The sequence below is a fragment of the Crotalus tigris genome, unplaced genomic scaffold, assembly GCF_016545835.1.
Source record: "Crotalus tigris isolate CLP2741 ecotype Arizona unplaced genomic scaffold, ASM1654583v1 scf7180000017940.1788314, whole genome shotgun sequence".
Taxonomy (NCBI): Eukaryota; Metazoa; Chordata; class Lepidosauria; order Squamata; family Viperidae; genus Crotalus; species Crotalus tigris.
Genome location: NW_024096732.1, coordinates 1,154,897 through 1,172,231, shown reverse-complemented (window position 1 = coordinate 1,172,231; position 17,335 = coordinate 1,154,897). Strand labels below are relative to the sequence as shown.

Below are 17,335 nucleotides of genomic sequence, written 5' to 3'. Positions count from 1 at the left end.
AAAAAACAAACAAACAAGGATGGTGAAATCAACAGGGCCAGGAAACTGGAGTTTCTTCTAGCTTTCAGCCCAATGCTCTCAATCTGTTAGTGTTCGATCCTGTGGGCCACTCCGGAAAAAGAGTGTTTGGCTCTTAAAGGCCATCATCAACGTGTCTTGAGAAGGTCCCAAGAGACCACCAGGCCAGCCCTGAGGAAAGGTGGAAGTTCTCCAGAACTCTGCTCCAGGTCAGGGGCCAGGCAGAAATAAAACAGGCAGCAGCCATAGGTCTCTCCCCCTGAGGGCCGGCTCAGGATCTGCCCGGACCTGACCTCTGACACCAGGGCCAGAATTCAGCCGTGTGGGGTAGACCAGCCGTAGCATCAGAAAGCCTCAGGACACTTCGGTTGGGGTCTCCAATCAGAATCGCTTGAGAGAGACGGTGGCTCTGAAATTTACCTCAGAAGGCGACAGTCGCCAAACGCTTTGGTTCTGAGGATAAAAGGTAGAAGAGTCAAGCTCAACTTTAGCGTATAATGTGTTGAAGGTCTCCTCCTCCTCCTCCTCCCCCTCCTTTCTCCTGATAATTGGCCCAAAGTCACCCTGCCAGTTTTCATGCAAAGGAAGGACTAGAACTCACCATCTCCTGGTGATTGGCTTAGAGTCACCCAGCTGGCTCCCTTGCTTAAGGCGGGACTAGAATTCACCATCTCCTCCTGGTGATTGGTCCAAAATGACCGAGCTGGCTTTCAGGCCTAAGGAGGGATTAGAACTCATTTTCTCCTGGGGATTGGCCCAAAGTCACCCAGCTGCCTTTCATCCCAGGACTAGAACTCCCAGTTTCTAGCTGGGCGCCTTACCCACTAGATGCTCCTTTAGGGTCCCTCCCTTCTCTCAGTTTCTCTGCCAGCAGAAGGCAGTCTGGGATGGGAGGCCAGCCAAGGTTGGGAGGGGGGAGAGAGACCCCCAAACACATCTGAGTAGCTGCTCAGGGCGTTAAAAGAACGACCTGGAGAGCATAATCAAGTCTCGATTCTCCCCATGGATGCTCAAGTCTGTTGATTGCTGGTATTTGGAAAGTGAAATATGAGTGTTTCATTTTTTATGATCAAAGGAGAGCCCAGTTCTAAAGCAAGAGGGAGGGAGGGGTTGGCGGGTGGGGGGGGGGAAGAGAGATTAGGACTTGCTGATTTGGGAGGAGGGAGGTGGAAAGTTTCCTTGGCAGACGGCTAAAGTTTCTTTAGACACGCCAAGACGTATGTGCTCTGCGCCAGGGGAGCCCCAGAATTACCCCTGGACCTTTCGCACAGCTGGAACAGTAAGTCATTGAGAAAATTTTGGAGGTTGGAAGGAGGGGGGGGAGATTGGTAATCTCACAACGCCCTCCCCACCACAACCCCCTGCCCTGCCCTGCGGGTCAAGGTGGTGATTTGCAAAGTCAAATAAATAAATTAAACAAGCCGCATTAATGCCATTTCCTACCTCGTTCGGGTACTTAAAGGCACGGCGTAGAACCCCAGGGGGGTGGGGGTCTGCTTCTCCTCTCCCCCCTCCCTCTCTGCCCTATTCTTCTCTCCAGTTTCACAATTTAGATAGGATTAAATGCATTTAGTGCCCGTCTGGTTCTTTTTAAGAGGTCCCAGTTGTAAGGAAGAGTGTGCCGGGGTCTGTTCACAATTAAAGAGGATCAGGTGCTTTTATCTCTGTTTGTTGTCTCCTTCGATGGATGAAGGAAGGTATCAGTTTTGCATCAATAAATTTGCAGATAAGGAATAAGCAGCTGCTAACAAGCTTATCAGCCTTACACTGCAAGTACTAATTCATATATATATATATATATATATATATATATATATATATATATATGTGTAGGTCTTTGGTTGTTCGGGTTTTCTCCCGCGTAAAATTGGAAGTGTCTTGGCGACGTTTCGACGAAGTCCCATTCGTCATCTTCAGGCTGGTGTTTTCAGCTTTGTGCTTCAAGCACGAAGCTGAAAACAAAGCTGAAAACACCAGCACGAAGCACGAAGCACGAAGCACGAAGCTGAAAACACCAGCCTGAAGATGACGAATGGGACTTTGTCGAAACGTCGCCAAGACACTTCCAATTTTATGCAGGAGAAAACCCGAACAACCAAAGACCTACATACAAACACCCGCGAAAACCTCAGAAAACATATATATATAAAAACAATGAGAACAATTAACCAGTGGAACAGCTTGCCTCTAGAAGTTGTAGGTGCTTCATCACTGGAGATTTTAAGAAGAGACTGGACAGCCACTTGTCTGAAATGGGATAGAGTCTCCTGCTTGAGCAAAGGGCTGGACTAGAAGACCTCCAGGGTCCCTTCCAATCCTATTATTCTATGCTCAATGTTCCTCCCTCCCTCTATTTCTTTATCCACTCTCTGGTTCTTCAGTCCCTGAGTGGTGCAACTTGGTTTTTCTCTTCCTTTCTTCAGCCCTCCACCACCCTCATCACCCTCCAGCCGGTTACACTTTTGACCCCTTGTGTTCCATTTGCTCAAAGAGATGATCTGCAAGGTCAAACCAATAAATTTGCTTTATTTACACTAGAGGTTAAAGGAAGGTGTTCGCAGGACATGTCTCTCTCTCTCTCCCCCCCCCCCAATTCTTTACAGAGCGAGAAGAATATTTGGTGGGTTGGTCTTCTGTCAAAATCAGGAGGGGCAGGAAGGAGAAGAAAAGATATTCACACGATACACCCTGTGTGAAACAATTCTGAAATATTTGGAATGAAGCCCCAAAAGTGCTTTTCCAAAAAGCAACTTCTTCAGAGAAGCTTCTTGGGTGAGAAGTGAAACTTTTCAGAGAAAAAAAAAAAAAAACCAAGGCAGCCTAGTTGCCTTTTGGAAAAGCAACTTTAGGACACCCATGAGCTGGATGATGGGAGAATCTCCGTAGAAGTTTGGAAGGAAGCCTGTTTAGTTCAGACCAATATTGACCCCACACACCCAGCAAGGAAATAGATGATCTTCAAGCAAACAAATTCTACAAGGAGGAACTTTAAACTCTGCTACTTAGAAAAACAGACAAAGAAGATTAATGCTTTCAAATTGTGGGTTTAGAGATCATTGCTAAAAAGTTTTTTTTTTAAAGTTTATTCTACATTTTTTTAAAGTTTATTATTAAAAAAGATGCTGAGACTCCGGAAAGAGTGCAGACAAGAGCAACAAAGATGATTAGGGGGCGGAGGCTACGAAGAATGGTTGCAGGAATTGGGTAGGTCTAGTCTAGAGAAAAGAAGGACTGGGGGGGGACATGATAGCAGCCTTCCAGTATCTCAGGGGCTGCCCCAAAGAAGAGGGAGTCAACCTATTCTCCAAAGCGCCTGAAGACAGGACAAGAAACAACGGATGGAAACTAATCAAAGAGAGAAGCAACCTAGAACTAAGGAGAAATTTCCTGATAGTGAGAACAGTTAATCAGTGGAACAACCCATCTCTGGAGGGTCTCCAAGTGGGTGATTCTACAAATTCATTTTCTGGATATTCCAGTAAGTAGATTTCCTTCCAATCATAGGAGCTTCCTATCCACCAAAGATGGTTTCAGCCACCCCCCTTTTTTCTCTGTTGTTACCTCCCCCCATCTCTCTCTCATATATATATATATATATATATATATATATATATATATATATATATATATATATATCAAAGTCGCACATATTGAATCCAGATGTGTTCTTCTGCACACAAGCCTTCCAGCAATTTAATTAAATTTCCCCCAGACAGCCAGGAGGGGTTCTTAATGATCAAATTTCTCTGGACCCCTTCCTAAAGTGCCCCCTCCATTCCTTGCCTCCCTGGTGGATAGGTGATGGCTTCTCTCCAGGTCCAATCAATGTTAACCAAGGACTAACTTCAGCCTCCAATAATGTTTGGGTAAGAAAGGGAAGGGATGAGGAAGGGAAGGGAATCCAAATCTCATGAAGTATTAGTACCACTTTATCCTTAGTAAGACCACACCTGGAATACGGCATCCAGTTTTGGTCACCACGATATTAAAAAAAAGATGTTGAGACTCTGGAAAGAGTGCAGAGAAGAGCAAAGATGATCAGGGGACTGGAGGCTGAAACAGATGATTAACGGTTGCCAGAACTGGGCATATCTAGTCTAGTGAAAAGAAGGACAGTCTTCCAATATCTCAGGGGCTGCCCCAAAGAAGAGGAGGGGGTCAGCCTATTCTCCAAAGCGCCTGAAGGCAGGACAAGAAGCAACGGATGGAAACTGATCAAGGAGAGAAGCAACCTGGAAGTAAGGAGGAATTTCCTGTGGAATGGCTTGCCTCCAGAATGTGTGGTTTGCCACCAGGTTTTCTAGCTTTGTATAAATAAAAAGCTTCTTGTTTAGCAACCATCATCACACATTCTGTCAGTGACTTTCCCCGAAATGAGATTTCACTTGATTTTAAGAATTAGCTCTGTTAAATGGCGAGGTTGAGGGAGACGGGAGAGAGAAAAGGAAAGATGGGTCCCTGGGAATTTTGCAAATTTTTGCCTAGGTAGGCACAAGGGATCAAAGGGGGTGTAGGGGGGGAAGGGCGAGCCCTTCTCTGAGAGAGGAAAGCTAATAAAGTCAACTTCAACTAGGCTTTATAAATTGCAAACAGATGGCCCAAATAATAGTGAGGTTTTTGAAAGGGGAAAACTTCTGCACGCCGTGTCAAAGGGCAGATTAATTTCTCAAGATAAGAAACTGCTAAGTGGGAGGGGGGAGTGTCCCCAAAGATACCCCATTCCAAGAACATTGCAATCATTCAACAGCCAGCATTGCTCAGAAAAGTCTCCAGCCGTTTCCTCTGCCAGGTTGGTTGCTAAACTCTGCCCCGTTTCTGATTGTGGAAAGATTTTTCAGTGTAAATGTAAATGAGGATGAAAAGAGGAGATATCCAGAAATCTATCTATTTATCTGTATGCCGCCTTTATTATTTTTACAAATAATTCTCTCCTTGATTAGTTTCCATCCGTTGCTTCTCGTCCTGCCTTCTGGTGCTTTGGAGAATAGCTGGACCCCCCTCCTCTTCTTTGGGGCAGCCCCTCAAACACTGGAAGACTGTGATCATGTCAGAGAGATTTTCCATGCATTCTTCACCTGGTTTCATTTTTTTTTTTTTTTAAAAAAGAAAACCTTAAATTTAAAATCAAAAATTTTAAAATAAAAAATATATATATATGCAGCTTAAAAAAAAAATCTTCCAGGCCAAGCGCACCCTCTAGAGGTCGTTTGAACCTGAAACTCGGATGTTTTTTCAGCAGGCATACATCTCCTCCAACCTGCAGAGGGCAAAAAGGGAAAAAAATAAAAAAATAAAACCGGACAGAGGTTCTTTGCAATCGAAAGCTATGCCTGCATTTTTTTTTCTTCCGCTTCCTGCATCTTCCCGGATGCGAAAAAAGAAAAAAGAAGAAGAGAAATCCGTGTGAATGGCCAGCTTCAGAAGTGCAAAAAAACAATTGCGGAGTTTTTGATCCGAGGCGGTGCGTAAAAAAAAAACGCTGCAAAATTTGCAGCGATCGAAGTTGGAGGTTTGCAAAGAGGCGGCGTAAGGGAAGGTGGAAAGAAGGAAATTTGGCTTTGCCGACACCGATAATGTCATATATTTTTTGTAGGGGGGGGAAGGTTTGGATAAATTGCAAAGTGGAAAATATCCATTATTCCTCCTCCATCAGCTAAGCTCCTTTCTGCAAACGAGGGGGAATAAAACGAAGGAGGAAGCGCCAGACAAAGAGACAGACAGAGAGAGAGAGAAACCTTTGCAAAGGAAAAGACGAGAAAAACAAAAGGGAAGCTGTAGCTGGTTACTCTCGAGTAATTCCCTTTCCGCTTTTAAAGGAAGTCGTAAATCGGGTGAGCGCAGGATAAGTGCGTAAGAAGAAGAAAATAGAATTTTTATATATTAAGCTCGGTTACTCCCCACGAAGTGTTTTTAATGCTTTTTTTTAAAAAAAAAGGAATGCATAAATTAAGTTGTATTGATCAGGAAATAATAACAATAAGGATAATTAAGAATAATGCACAAAAAGGGGAAGGTAGAAGTTTTATATGTTAATAAATCAAGCAAGGAAGAAGTCCTTTGGGGCTTTTTAAGGGCATGCATACAATCAAGTCTATATTGATCAGGAAATAATATCAATAACAACAATTAACAATAATAATATCGCACAAGAAGGGAAAGGTTGAAACAGCCTGCCCAAAAGATAAAAGTTTATCCTCGTGGTCTTTTATCCTTAGAGATCTGCTACAAATTGGTTTATTTACTCTTGGAGTTGTCATTTTGTGTTATTCCTGAAAGTGGGGCTTGTTTTCTTGTGTTCTTATTTGCTTTGCTTCCTTTTCAGCCAGGCTGGTTGCCACTGTTTTAATTTATTTTATTTTTTTTGACAGTTTGCTACTTCTCAGCAGCTGCTTAAGGCCCTTTCCAAGGGGACAGTTGACATCTACAAAATAAGAGGACTGGGGTTTGTTTGTGTGCGAGTGTGACATCCCTGCCCTGCCCTGCCCTGCCTCTTAAACAGCTGGCCTTTTTTGATTAGCCTCCATCCAGCCTCCTCCTGCAGGCAAAGATAATTTATTTCGCCAGGTTTTCTTTGCCTTCTTATAGCCGCAGTGGTTATTGTGAGTTTCTTGTGGGTAGCTGGACTAGAGATCCTTTCAAAAGAGAAGAAAATATAGCCATGATTTAGCAAGGTTCAATCTCTGGGTCTCCCTGGAGAAGTTCTCGAGATGTTACAAGGTCCTTTTTCAAACTGTAGAACCTGGGGGGCTTTCCGGGGGTCTCTACACCCCTCTCTGCCTGGAATTTTGGTCTGTTCCGGCAAAACCTTTCTCACATTCTGGAGATGGCAGTTGAATGAAAGAATTCTGCCGGGGAGGGTGGGGGCAGCCAGGGGTTAGAGGGTGACTGGAAACATGAAGGCTAACGATGACCTTCTAATCTAAGCCATACATCTGGCCAACGTTTTCAGTCCAGGGTTAGGAGATGTTAGGGTCCAAAACCCATATTGAGATGATCTTGGGTTCTCCTGCGTAGACAACATCTCCAGGGCCCCTTCCAAGAATTCCTGTTGACTGGGCGGCATGAGCTCCATCCTTGGTTGAAAGGTCTTCAGGATGGACCTGAAGGAACTAGGTTGGGTTTCTGCCCCTACTTTCCTGAAATTCCATGGACAGTTTTTAATCTGCTCCCAACTTGGGAAGGTTGTTTTTACCTGCCAAAGTGAAGTGTGCAAATGGCAAAGGTTGGTTAGATCTTCTAGGAGCTGAGAGCCATCTCCTTCCTGAGGTCTCATAGGTTCTTGCCAGAAATCTCACGGGATTTCAGCATTCTTGCTTGGAATCTCATGGGAGCTAGGGAGAGACGGCCAAAATTTCACTTCAATCATAATTTAAAATTAATTTAAGGGGAAGGGGTGTGGTTCCTCCTACTCCTCCTCTTTCTCCACCCCTCCTCCTCCACCTCCTCCTCCTTCTTCATCTTCCTCCTCTCTTGCACTGGCAAAAGGTAAAAAAATGGCCCTGAAGCCAAACTTGGTTGCACCCAAGCTCTTTTCTTAGCAATGTTATAGAAATGCCTTAGTATCCTCTTCCTTTGAAAATATTTTCCCCGCAACTTCTCAGCCTTGTCTGCAGCCCTGAGGTTTCCTTGTGGTCTCCCATCCAACTTCTCTCCTGATCCAAACCGGCTTAGCTTCTGAAGCCAGCCTTGCTGAGCAAGGCTCTTGCCCTTGGTGTCCGGTTATGGTTTGAGTAGCTTTCTCCGCTGATGCCTGTTTATTTTTTGAATAAAAATCTGTATGCTTTGGTTTCAAAACAGGCCGAGGAAAAGCTGAAGTGAAGTAACCGCTGGGCTGGGCGTGAAGGGAGTCCTTTTTGGATGACTATTGAAAAGAATGCCGTTTCTTCATGGCTTCCGTAGAATCATCTTCGAATATCAGCCTTTAGTAGACGCTATCTTGGGGTGTCTGGGATTACAAGATCCCGAACATCAGGAGTTGCCAGAGAGGTAAGCAGCTTTAAGGACAAAGAATTGGAAAAGGGATTTCTTTCCACACCGTCCTAGCACAAAAGTGTTTTATTTTGCTTCTTTATTTCCCACCTTTATTAAGGAGATTGCAAAGCCTGTCTCTGCCCGTCTCTCGTATTCATCCAGTCTTTCTCTGTTTGTAAAAGCTCCAGGTCTGTGGCCGAAGACCAGAGCAAATTTCTGGTTCTCCAGAAGCTGTTGGAAAGCGAGTCCCAGTCGGCTTTTTACCAAGAAGGCGTGAGCTACACCTTGTTGAAGGTCGCTGAGCTTGGGCTGGTCCAGGCAGCTGAACTCCTTTTGCACAATGGGGCAGATATCACCTTTGAAGGTTGGGCTTCCCACCTTCCCCTCTTTTGCCTTTATTTTAGAGGAGAGGGAAGACTTCAGGAGGCATTGACCTGGGGGGGGGAGCTTCCTTTAGTTGTGCACACACCACACCCTGCCCTGCCACTAAAGGGGATTGCCATTCAAATTTGCAATCTGCTGCTTTTAAATAAGTATCGCTCATCGTTGCGTTGCCTATTTCTCACCAGTAGATGTCGCTGTGCCACCGTTTTCATTTAGGATTACACCAGAGAGAAGATCAGTGTAGTAGGTAATCCTCAGATTTAGGACTGGTCAAGTTATGACAGACAGAAACACGGATGTTAAGTGAATCGGGCTTCAGACGGTCATAAAAGGGGATCATGTGAGCCCCGGAACATTGCAACTGTCATAAATGTGATTGCCAAGCGTCTGAATTTTGATCACGTGACCGTGGGAGGATGCTGAAATGGCCATACATCACTTCTTTCAGTGCTGTTGTAGCTTTGAATGGTCACTAAATGAATGGTTATAAATCGAGGACTACCTAGAATTCACTTTTATCCATAAGCCCCGCCTTAGTTGCTATGCAGAGCTAAGAATGACAAGGCTCCGCCCCCGAGTCCTGGGTTCCAAGCTCCTACAGAGGGCCGTCTCCAGGGCAACATGGCGGCCTCCCTGCAAGGCTGGCCAGCTAGTCTTTTCAAGGATCCTTGACTGAGGGGGGTAATGGGGAGGAAGCGGGGGGCTAGCTGCTTCTTCCCCTGCTGGCTTTCCTATTGCGGTGGGACGGTGCTTAACGGTAGGCTTTTTTCTTGCCAGCTCTTACAACACCAGCCTTGCAGGGTAGGGCAGCCGATGTTTTCAGAGTTATTTTTAAGACTGAAAAAGTAGAAGTAGCCCAGGGTTGAAGTGTGGCGTCCTTATGGCTTTCTGAGCCTGGTTCTTTTCCTGCATTTTATTACCCAGCTAGATAATGCCATCAGTGCTAGAAGGGAGTAGGGTGTGTGGGGAGAAGGAGGCGGAGGCCTATGGGATCTTTAATGCTCTCTGAGCAAGGTTACATCATCAGTGCTACAAAGGAGTGGGGTTTGCTTCTAGCACTGATGGTGTTACCTAGTTAGGTCATGAAACGTCTGTAAGACCACCACCCAGCTCAGAGAGCGCCAGGGACCCCATTCAAAAAATAGCCTTTTTTTGCCTAAAAGAGAATTTGGAGATTAAAAACATCCCTAACAAGGGGAAAGAGACCCATTTGGAGTTTTGCATTTCATGTTTTCTGATGAAAAGCCCCCGCTTTCTGTAGATCCGGTCACTTACTACACAGCCTTGCACATCGCGGTGCTGCGGAACCAGCCTGACATGGTGGAGCTGCTGGTGCAACGCGGCGCAGACATCAACCGCCGAGACCGGGTTTGTAGCCAGCCACACCTGTTGTGTATGTTTGTGTTTAAAATGACAGTTCCTGGAATTTCTGATAGTTCTGAGGTTTTGCAATCCCAATGCAGACGTGGCCGAAAGGGTGGGATAAAAAGATTGGGATACTGGTTCTCTCTGTCAACACCCCTCCTTCATGTCAATGGAGGAAAAAACAAGGAATGGGGTGTGTGGGTCCCCACGGGAGGGAGAGGGGTAGAAAAAAGGGGAAATGATAGGAATAATATAACCCCTTCCTTCTCCAATTGTTCTTAGATTCATGAAAGTAGTCCTCTGGATCTAGCCAGCGAAGAGCCGGAACGCTTGCCTTGTCTGCGGCGTCTCCTAGAACTCGGGGCTGATATCAACGCTGCTGATAAACATGGTCAGTGGTTCTGCTTTTTATCTCTACTTTCATTAAACCACAGCAGTTCACCTCTAGCTTCTTCTAGAATCACTCTTTTAGAAGCCAGGGATTCGTCTCCCAGAATCCCCTACTTTAGTGGCACTGGGATACCACTAAGAATTCTGGGACTTGAAGGATGCCCTCCAGATGCCTCGCCTTTCTTTTCCTCCTTCTTCCCTCCTCTTCCGCTCTTCCTCTAATCCGTCTCTCCTTCCCTCCAGGAAAGACAGCTTTGCTGCATGCGCTGGCCAGCAGCGACGGGGTTCAAATCCACAACATAGAAAACATCCGGCTTTTGTTGGAAGGAGGCGCAGACGTCAAGGCCGCCACCAAAGACGGGGACACGGTGTTCACCTTCATCATCTTCCTGCTGGGCGAGACGGTGGGCAGCGACGCCGAAGAGGCCAAGCTGATCAACCACTTCTGCTTCCAGGCCACACGGCTGCTGATGGCCCATGGGGCCAACCCCAGCGAGTGCCCGCCTTACGAGTCCCTCACCCACCTCTGCCTCAAGAGCTTCCGGCTGCATTTCCCGCTGCTGCGCTTCCTCTTAGAATCGGGGGCCTCACCCAGCTGCTCCCTCCACGGACCTGCCTGCTGGTCCGGCTTCGACACCATCTTTGAGCGCCTCTCTTCCCATCTCAGCGAGTCGGAGGACGACAGCTTCTCCTTAGACTTGCTGCAGAAAGCCGAGATCGCCCTGGAGCTGATGATGGCCAGCGGCCCGGTGGTCAAGCTACCCAGCAACTTCCAGATTGACCTGAGCCACTGCCGGTACCACCAGGAGAAGATTCAGGCACTTTTCGGGAAGCTGAAACAGCTGGAGAACAGCCCGCCTACCTTGAAGCACCTCTGCCGAGTCTACCTGCGGCAATATCTCCAACCTTGGCCCGTGGACGTCAAGGTGAAGGCCCTCCCTCTGCCCAACTGCTTGAAGAGGTACCTCCTTATAGATCCAAGTGCCTCTCTGGAGCAGGTGTGACCTCCCCAGATGAGAATGGACCTCGGACATTTGCCATCCCGGATCTCGCCACGCTGCGCAGCCAGTGCATGAACTGCAAGATCTCCGTTCAGTGTCCAACAGCCGGTTACGTGGTGTCTGTGGCAGCCCACTTGAGTGGTGGCTACATGGGAATGAATTGGACTGGGGGGAGGTGGAATCTGCAACAGAATCACATCCTGATGGCAGCTAAGCTGGTGGAAAAGCCCTTTGTGGAGTTGTGTGCCAGCCGAGGAAGGATTCGCCCCTCTGTGCCAAAGGATTGTGAGGTTGTGTAGGCTTATGCTGAAGCCGTATTGAACACCCAGGGTTGGGACAGGAATGTCAACAGCTGATTAAAAGGATGCCCCTACGCTGTTCACCTCTATTGTTGTGCTATGAGTAAAACACCCATTCCCCTTGGTGATAAATCTATTACAGATCATTCTTGCTTACTGGTAAGTGGGAATGGGAAGTCCGTTGCTAAGCGAGTCATACCACATGACATTATCGGAGTTCACTGACTGACACTGGTAGTTCCAGAAATCCTAGCTGCCCTTGTTAGCCAAATCCCATGTGGTCACAGCGTCCCACCGTCGTGCGATCATAACTTTTGACTTCCCGCTGTCTTCCCCATTGACTTTACAACAGGCTTGCAACCAGAATTGATCACAAAATTTCTCTTGCCAAGTGAGACAGTTGTGAAGTGAGTTTTGCCCCATTTTACAAACTTTCTTGCCGCAGCTGTTAGGTGGATTGCTTAGGTTGTTAAGTGAGTGCAACTGTCATAAATTTGAACCCGTTGCCAAACATCCAAATTTTGATCACGTGGATCATGGGGATGCTGAAACAGTTGTGGGAAGCAACCACAACTTCCAAAGTTAAGCTGTTCCACTGGTTGATCGTTTTCACTGTTAGAAATTTCTCCTTAATTCTAGATTCTCTCCTTGGTTAGTTTCATCCATTGGTTCTTGTCCTGCCTTCAGGTGCTTTGGAGAGTAGGTTGACCCCCCTCTTCTTTGTGCAGCCCCTCAAATATCGGAACTCCGCTATCATATTACCCCTGGTCCTTCTCTTGACTGGACTAGATGTACCGAATTTAAGATACTCAATTCAGGATCTTCAGCCTGTAATTCTGCACTTCTTTGCACCCAAAGCTGTTGTTTCAATTGACTGTGAATTTTAGGAAAATCAAATCTTAAGAAAAAAAATTGCAAAGCAAAATGCAGCATCGTGAGCCTGCTCATTTTTTCTCTTTCCTCCCCACCCTTTTTTTTTTATTCCTTGTGTCATTTTGAATTGCTTAAAAACGCAGGATTGTTCTTAAAGCCAACTGGGAATTTTTGTGGTGGTTTTTGCTGAAACGTGGGAGGAAAAACAAAACTCAAACAAACCAGGAACATGATGGCAGATTCTAGAGATTCAATTCCGCAACTTTCCTGCACCATACAAGGTGGGTTCTTCGGATCGTTTTTCCAACCATCATAACAAACCAACATAGGAGACTACAATCACGCTTACCTTTACTTCCCCTGTCCCAGTCCATTTTACCGCCCAGGGACGCAACCGCCTTTCCCTCCCTGCTCCCCACCTCTTGAGACCCCAGCCGGTCTCCCCTCTTTTCCCTTCATCCTGGCCTGCTGGAAACCATGGTTTGCCCTGGAGCACCATGGGAACGCTTCCGGGATCTCCTTCACCTCATGGCTAATGTATAGACGTGATAGATCTCATCCGGAAAATTCTCCTGTTTCTCCTGGGCCAAAAGACTCAGCCCGGCACGGCGGATGATCTTACACACCACATCCAGATCCCGGCAGAGGCTACTGTCCACTTCATCCATGATGACCCCTTCTTGGGCCATGTTGTCCTTAATGACGATGATGCCGTTGGGACAGAGTCCTAGGCGACACCTTTGCAAGAAGCTCAGGAGGTGCTCGTCCGTCAGGTGTCCTGTTGGGAAAGGAGAAACAGGACCAGGTGAGATCTTTGCAGGATCCACGAGAGTCCCAGATAGCAAAGCGGCCAGAGGAGTTAATTGTACTTTATTGTCAGGGCTCTGTTGACGGACTCTTGCCTGTCTGACGGTGCAACTCTCCCACCGTCTCTTTTTACAGCCTGAGAAGCTAGGAAGAGTCTCTTCTGAGTCTTTCTCTATCCATTATGCAGCTCTGGGCTCTGCTCTGTCTTATCTGACTGTTCTCTAAAGCTACATTAACAGAATCTTGTATGTTATGAAAGTACAAAGTGGGAAATTTGTTCGGCCGCTCCTGCCAGCGACACTCACCGATTACCCACTGGATCCAGATGACGTCGTATGTGTTAGGCTCCGGGCCGAAGTCTTGCAACCCACAACAGAAGTAATTTCGCACCCGTTGGCCTTCCGTCCCCAGATACGTCCTGGCCTTATTCAGGAAGTCTTCCGTCACGTCTACCATGTCCACAGCTTTGAAAAGAGGCAGCAATAGTCTCTTTGTAATCCGCCCAATGCCAGCGCCACAGTCTAAGGCCAAGGCTGTGCCGGTCCTGTTTGGGCCATCCTAGACAAAAAAAAAAAAAAACAAACCCAAAGAATCCATGAGGGCTAGGAACCTGACTTTCAAAAGCAAGCAATGTGTTTTACCCTTCTTCCCCGCCAACTTGATTCAAAATGAAATCCTGCTCTCCCCCCCCCCGTTCATCTGTTTAATTCCATTGTTTATTTTTGTTTTATCCCTTTATTATTGTTTTTGTCATTTTACATTATTAGAAAGGGAGAGAGAGAGACTGAGAAAGAGAGAAAGAGAAAAAGAAAGAGTCGGGAGGAGGGCACAGGCCAGCCAGGAATCTGCCATCACCTCCTTTACCAAATCTGCTCACCCTCAAAAACCGGAGCAAAAACTTTCTGGAGCTGCTGATGTCAATACTGGAAATGTGCCCGTAGCCCCCCAACATCCCATCCACGGTGGGGGGGATGTCCTTCCAATATTTTTCGGCCTTGGAGTAGAATTCCAGCTCATCTTCCACCCCATCGCTGGCCATGGCTGCAGTTTTTGTCTTCCTCCAAAAAAGCCAGGTGGGTTTGTGACGCTGGGTGGGGTTTCCCCTTTGACAAGGGGAGAAGAAAGCAGGAGAGGGGGTTAAAAAAAAACAAAACACACCAACCCAATAATTCCAAAGCCGGATAAAAATGCAACTGCCTCCTGTTTAAGGTGTTAAAAAAAAAAAAACCTAGCCACAGGATTTGTACCCATCTCCCAAATTGTCAAATTGGGGGTCACTCTGTCAACCAAATCGTTCTGACGGTCATCAATCAGCAGAGCTGAGTTGGGGTGCCTGGTCCCCATTTGGTTTAGTTTAGGCTGAACCCCTCATTCTGGTCAGTAACTTCTACACATCTTCCTGTCTTGCAAAGCAATTTAGCTGCGTTTTCAGCCCCTGAAAAGTCCCTAATTTTATCCAATGCTTCTCCTTCCCCCCCCCCCACCTCCCTGACAGCTGATATTCAGTGATATTAAACAAAATGCAACATTCCCATGGGGTGGTTATATAGAGCTGCTGTTTTGCTCTATCCTCCCCTTCTGGCTTTCTTTGCGCATGGTAACTTTCCAAGCTGTTTTTTTTTTTAAAGGTTTTTAACTGGTTAGCAAGCCGGTGAGGTAGAAATAGCTGAAATAAATCATATGCTGCTTAATAACCACGGATTGATCTGTCCTCCAAGGAATTTAATCTGCTTTTTAAAGCCATTAGGGCTAAATGCAATTAAACAAAGCACTGCAAATCACATTTCGGCCTTTTGATCCAGATCTTTGCATAGCTCTATTAGGGAATTTCGCAGAGGGAGGGGTGAAGGGCTGGGGCTTACGGGGGTTTGGCTATTCCCAGTGTACAAAATGGACAGATGTAGAATGCAGGCTGTGTCGTAATTGCCAAACTATGCGTGACCAAGATGACGGGCCTTGGGGACTAAATATATACATTCGTTAGGGGAGACGCCATTCCGTAGTCCAATTATGGAAACAGGCTGAGGGTTAGCCAACATGCTCTCCCTATGGGCCCCTAATGAATTATCAGTCCTAACAAGGCAGGTAACACTAAACCAGGGTTTTAAATCAGGGATTGCCAAGGAGCCGTTTGTAGCCCAAGCCAAGCTACAATGGTTGGGTGTGTGTCTCCCGTAGCCTCATCTGCCTGGGTTCTGACCACCAATTAGCCCGATGTGCAAATCAAGCCAGGTTTAACCCTAGTAACTAAGTTCCTTTCTTCCATAAAACTATTTCTTCAGCAAGGCATGGCTGTGTGAATAAGCCTCCTTGGTTAATAAGCCTGGATATGCTGAACTCCTTAGGACAAGGCTTGGCAATTTCTCCCATGGTGTAATTATATAAAAGCCACGTAAACAATTGTTGTGTGAACGTGGCTTTTAAATAATTTTAAAAGTTGAGCCATCAAAGCAGGTACATTCACACAATGGAGAAATTAAAGAGATGTAATGCTTTAATGGAATGCATAAAACAGCCATTTGTTGATGGCCAAAGAATTTAGACTAGGCCCAGATCCTGTCGATTAGTCAGATCATGGTTTAACATAACCCTGGTTTAGTTCAAATCCTAACCTACCCCTTTGCTCTTTTCTCTCCAACAGAGCAAATGGTCTTGCGTGTTTAAGGTGAACTATCTCTCAGTACTAAACCTACTGTTTATTCAAACCCTGATTAAAGATCCTGGCCTAGCACTGTGTTACAAAAATAAGAGAATTAGCAAGGCTAGGAAAACGGGGCTGAGCAGCAGGTGGGTCAGCCCCAATACGGAGAAGGGGCAGCTTAAGCGCCACCTGCCTTATGAACCCAACGCAGCCATCAGGATGGAGCGCAACGAGGCTTCGGGGGCTGCGCCCGTGCCGCGTGAAGATATAACGTGTGAACCGGGTCGGGTTGCTCTGCCGCCGTGTTTGGGGGGAAGGGGCGACGTGGGGGGAGGGGTGCAGGGCAAGGCAAGGCAGACAGCGATCCCGATGAGGGGCTGGAGGGAAGGGGTTAACCCAGGCGCGCCCAACTCCTGCCAGCAGTGTGGACTCGGATTCCTCCAACGGGCGCAGGGCTTCAGCTGGACCCCAATTTAGAAGCGTAAAGGGGGAGGGGAGGGGAGAAGAGGGGGTGCTAGGCTGCGGAGGGGCCGCTTTCCTTCCCCTGCAGGACAACGGAGGAGACCCCCTGCGCCCCCTCCCAGCGCCAGCCACGTGGAGAGCCGCACGGGGGCTCGCCTGCTCCGGAGTCGCTCCGCTTTGCCTACCGCCTCTTCCCGGTGGGAACTCACCGCCGGGAGAGCGGCCGGGGCGGCTGCGGGAAGCACGTCCGCTCCTCCGCGCTGCCCTGGCCGCTTGGCAAGGCACCTCCTCCGGCTGACGCTCCGCCCGCGGGCACCTCTCCACTCCGGCGCGCCTCGCCAGTGCGCATTGGGCCGGCCAGTCTCCTCCTCCGTGGCACGCAATTTCCTTCGCTGCCCGGGCGGAGGAGGAGGAGGAGGAGGAGGAAGGGAGCCACAGGGCGCAGGGATCGCGGCTGGCAGTACGCAACAGCCCCGGCATCACAAAGGGCTGCGCCACCGGCCAGCCCAGAGGGCGCTCAGAGCGCGCTGGGGCGCTCCGGGAAGCGCATCCCCCGGCTGAGCGAGGCAGGAAGGCCCGGGTCCCCTTCGTCCAAGCGCGGGGTGCCAAGAAGGCCTCCCCCGGTTTGGGCATCGGCTGGCTTGGAGCGCCTCGTTCGGAAACCTGGGCTTAGCGCAGGCTGGAGGGTGCACATCTGTAACGATGCAGGACAGGACAAACCAGAATGGCTACAGGTCTCCTGCTTGAGCAGGGGGGTTAGACTAGGTGGCCTCTAATGTCCCCTTCCAACTCTAATTCTGAATCAGGACGGTGAGGGAGCCTGGAGGGGGGTCTTCCTTTAGCTAACCTGCTAGATAAAAGGAGGTTTTGACCTATAAATGGAATAATAAATTAAAACACAGCCCCCCAGAAAAGAACAAGTGGTTCTGGACTTCTGGCCACAACTGAGAGCAGATACAGGTGAATTGGTCAAGTAGATATTTTAGAATAGAATAGAGCTGGAAGGGACCTTGGAGATCTTCTAGTCCAGTCCCCTGCTCAGGCAGGAGAAGTTTGAAATTATCTAACAAAAAGTGTTGCAAGTGAATCAGGCAAATATTTATGAAAATAAAAATTGTTGCAAA

The 17,335-nt window shown here is 47.5% G+C and overlaps 2 protein-coding genes across 6 annotated transcripts; one reads left to right on the top strand and one right to left on the bottom strand.

Moving 5' to 3' along the window:
• The first annotated feature begins 5,321 nt into the window (after nucleotides 1-5,321).
• Nucleotides 5,322-11,511, top strand: ASB6 (ankyrin repeat and SOCS box containing 6). Of its 4 annotated transcripts, none has more exons than XM_039345119.1 (6): nucleotides 5,322-5,479; nucleotides 7,816-8,004; nucleotides 8,172-8,353; nucleotides 9,635-9,741; nucleotides 10,021-10,129; nucleotides 10,372-11,511. In XM_039345119.1, the coding sequence occupies exons 2-6, from the start codon at nucleotides 7,892-7,894 to the stop codon at nucleotides 11,130-11,132; spliced, it is 1,272 nt and encodes a 423-aa protein (XP_039201053.1). In that variant the 5' UTR covers nucleotides 5,322-5,479; nucleotides 7,816-7,891; the 3' UTR covers nucleotides 11,133-11,511. The 4 variants fall into 4 exon arrangements, with proteins under 4 accessions (XP_039201053.1, XP_039201056.1, XP_039201054.1 ...); XM_039345122.1 differs by lacking the exon at nucleotides 5,322-5,479 and adding an exon at nucleotides 5,495-5,849; XM_039345120.1 differs by lacking the exon at nucleotides 5,322-5,479 and adding an exon at nucleotides 6,474-7,131.
• Nucleotides 11,512-12,531: 1,020 nt separating this feature from the next.
• NTMT1 (N-terminal Xaa-Pro-Lys N-methyltransferase 1) lies at nucleotides 12,532-16,575 on the bottom strand. 2 transcript variants are annotated; one of them, XM_039345124.1, is made up of 4 exons: nucleotides 16,421-16,575; nucleotides 13,986-14,211; nucleotides 13,414-13,666; nucleotides 12,532-13,079 (listed from the first exon to the last, which is right to left on the bottom strand). In XM_039345124.1, exons 1-4 carry the CDS (start codon nucleotides 16,558-16,560, stop codon nucleotides 12,823-12,825), a joined length of 876 nt encoding a protein of 291 aa, XP_039201058.1. In that variant the 5' UTR covers nucleotides 16,561-16,575; the 3' UTR covers nucleotides 12,532-12,822. The 2 variants fall into 2 exon arrangements, with proteins under 2 accessions (XP_039201058.1, XP_039201059.1); XM_039345125.1 differs by having other exon boundaries at nucleotides 16,397-16,536.
• Between the last annotated feature and the right edge of the window lie 760 nt (nucleotides 16,576-17,335).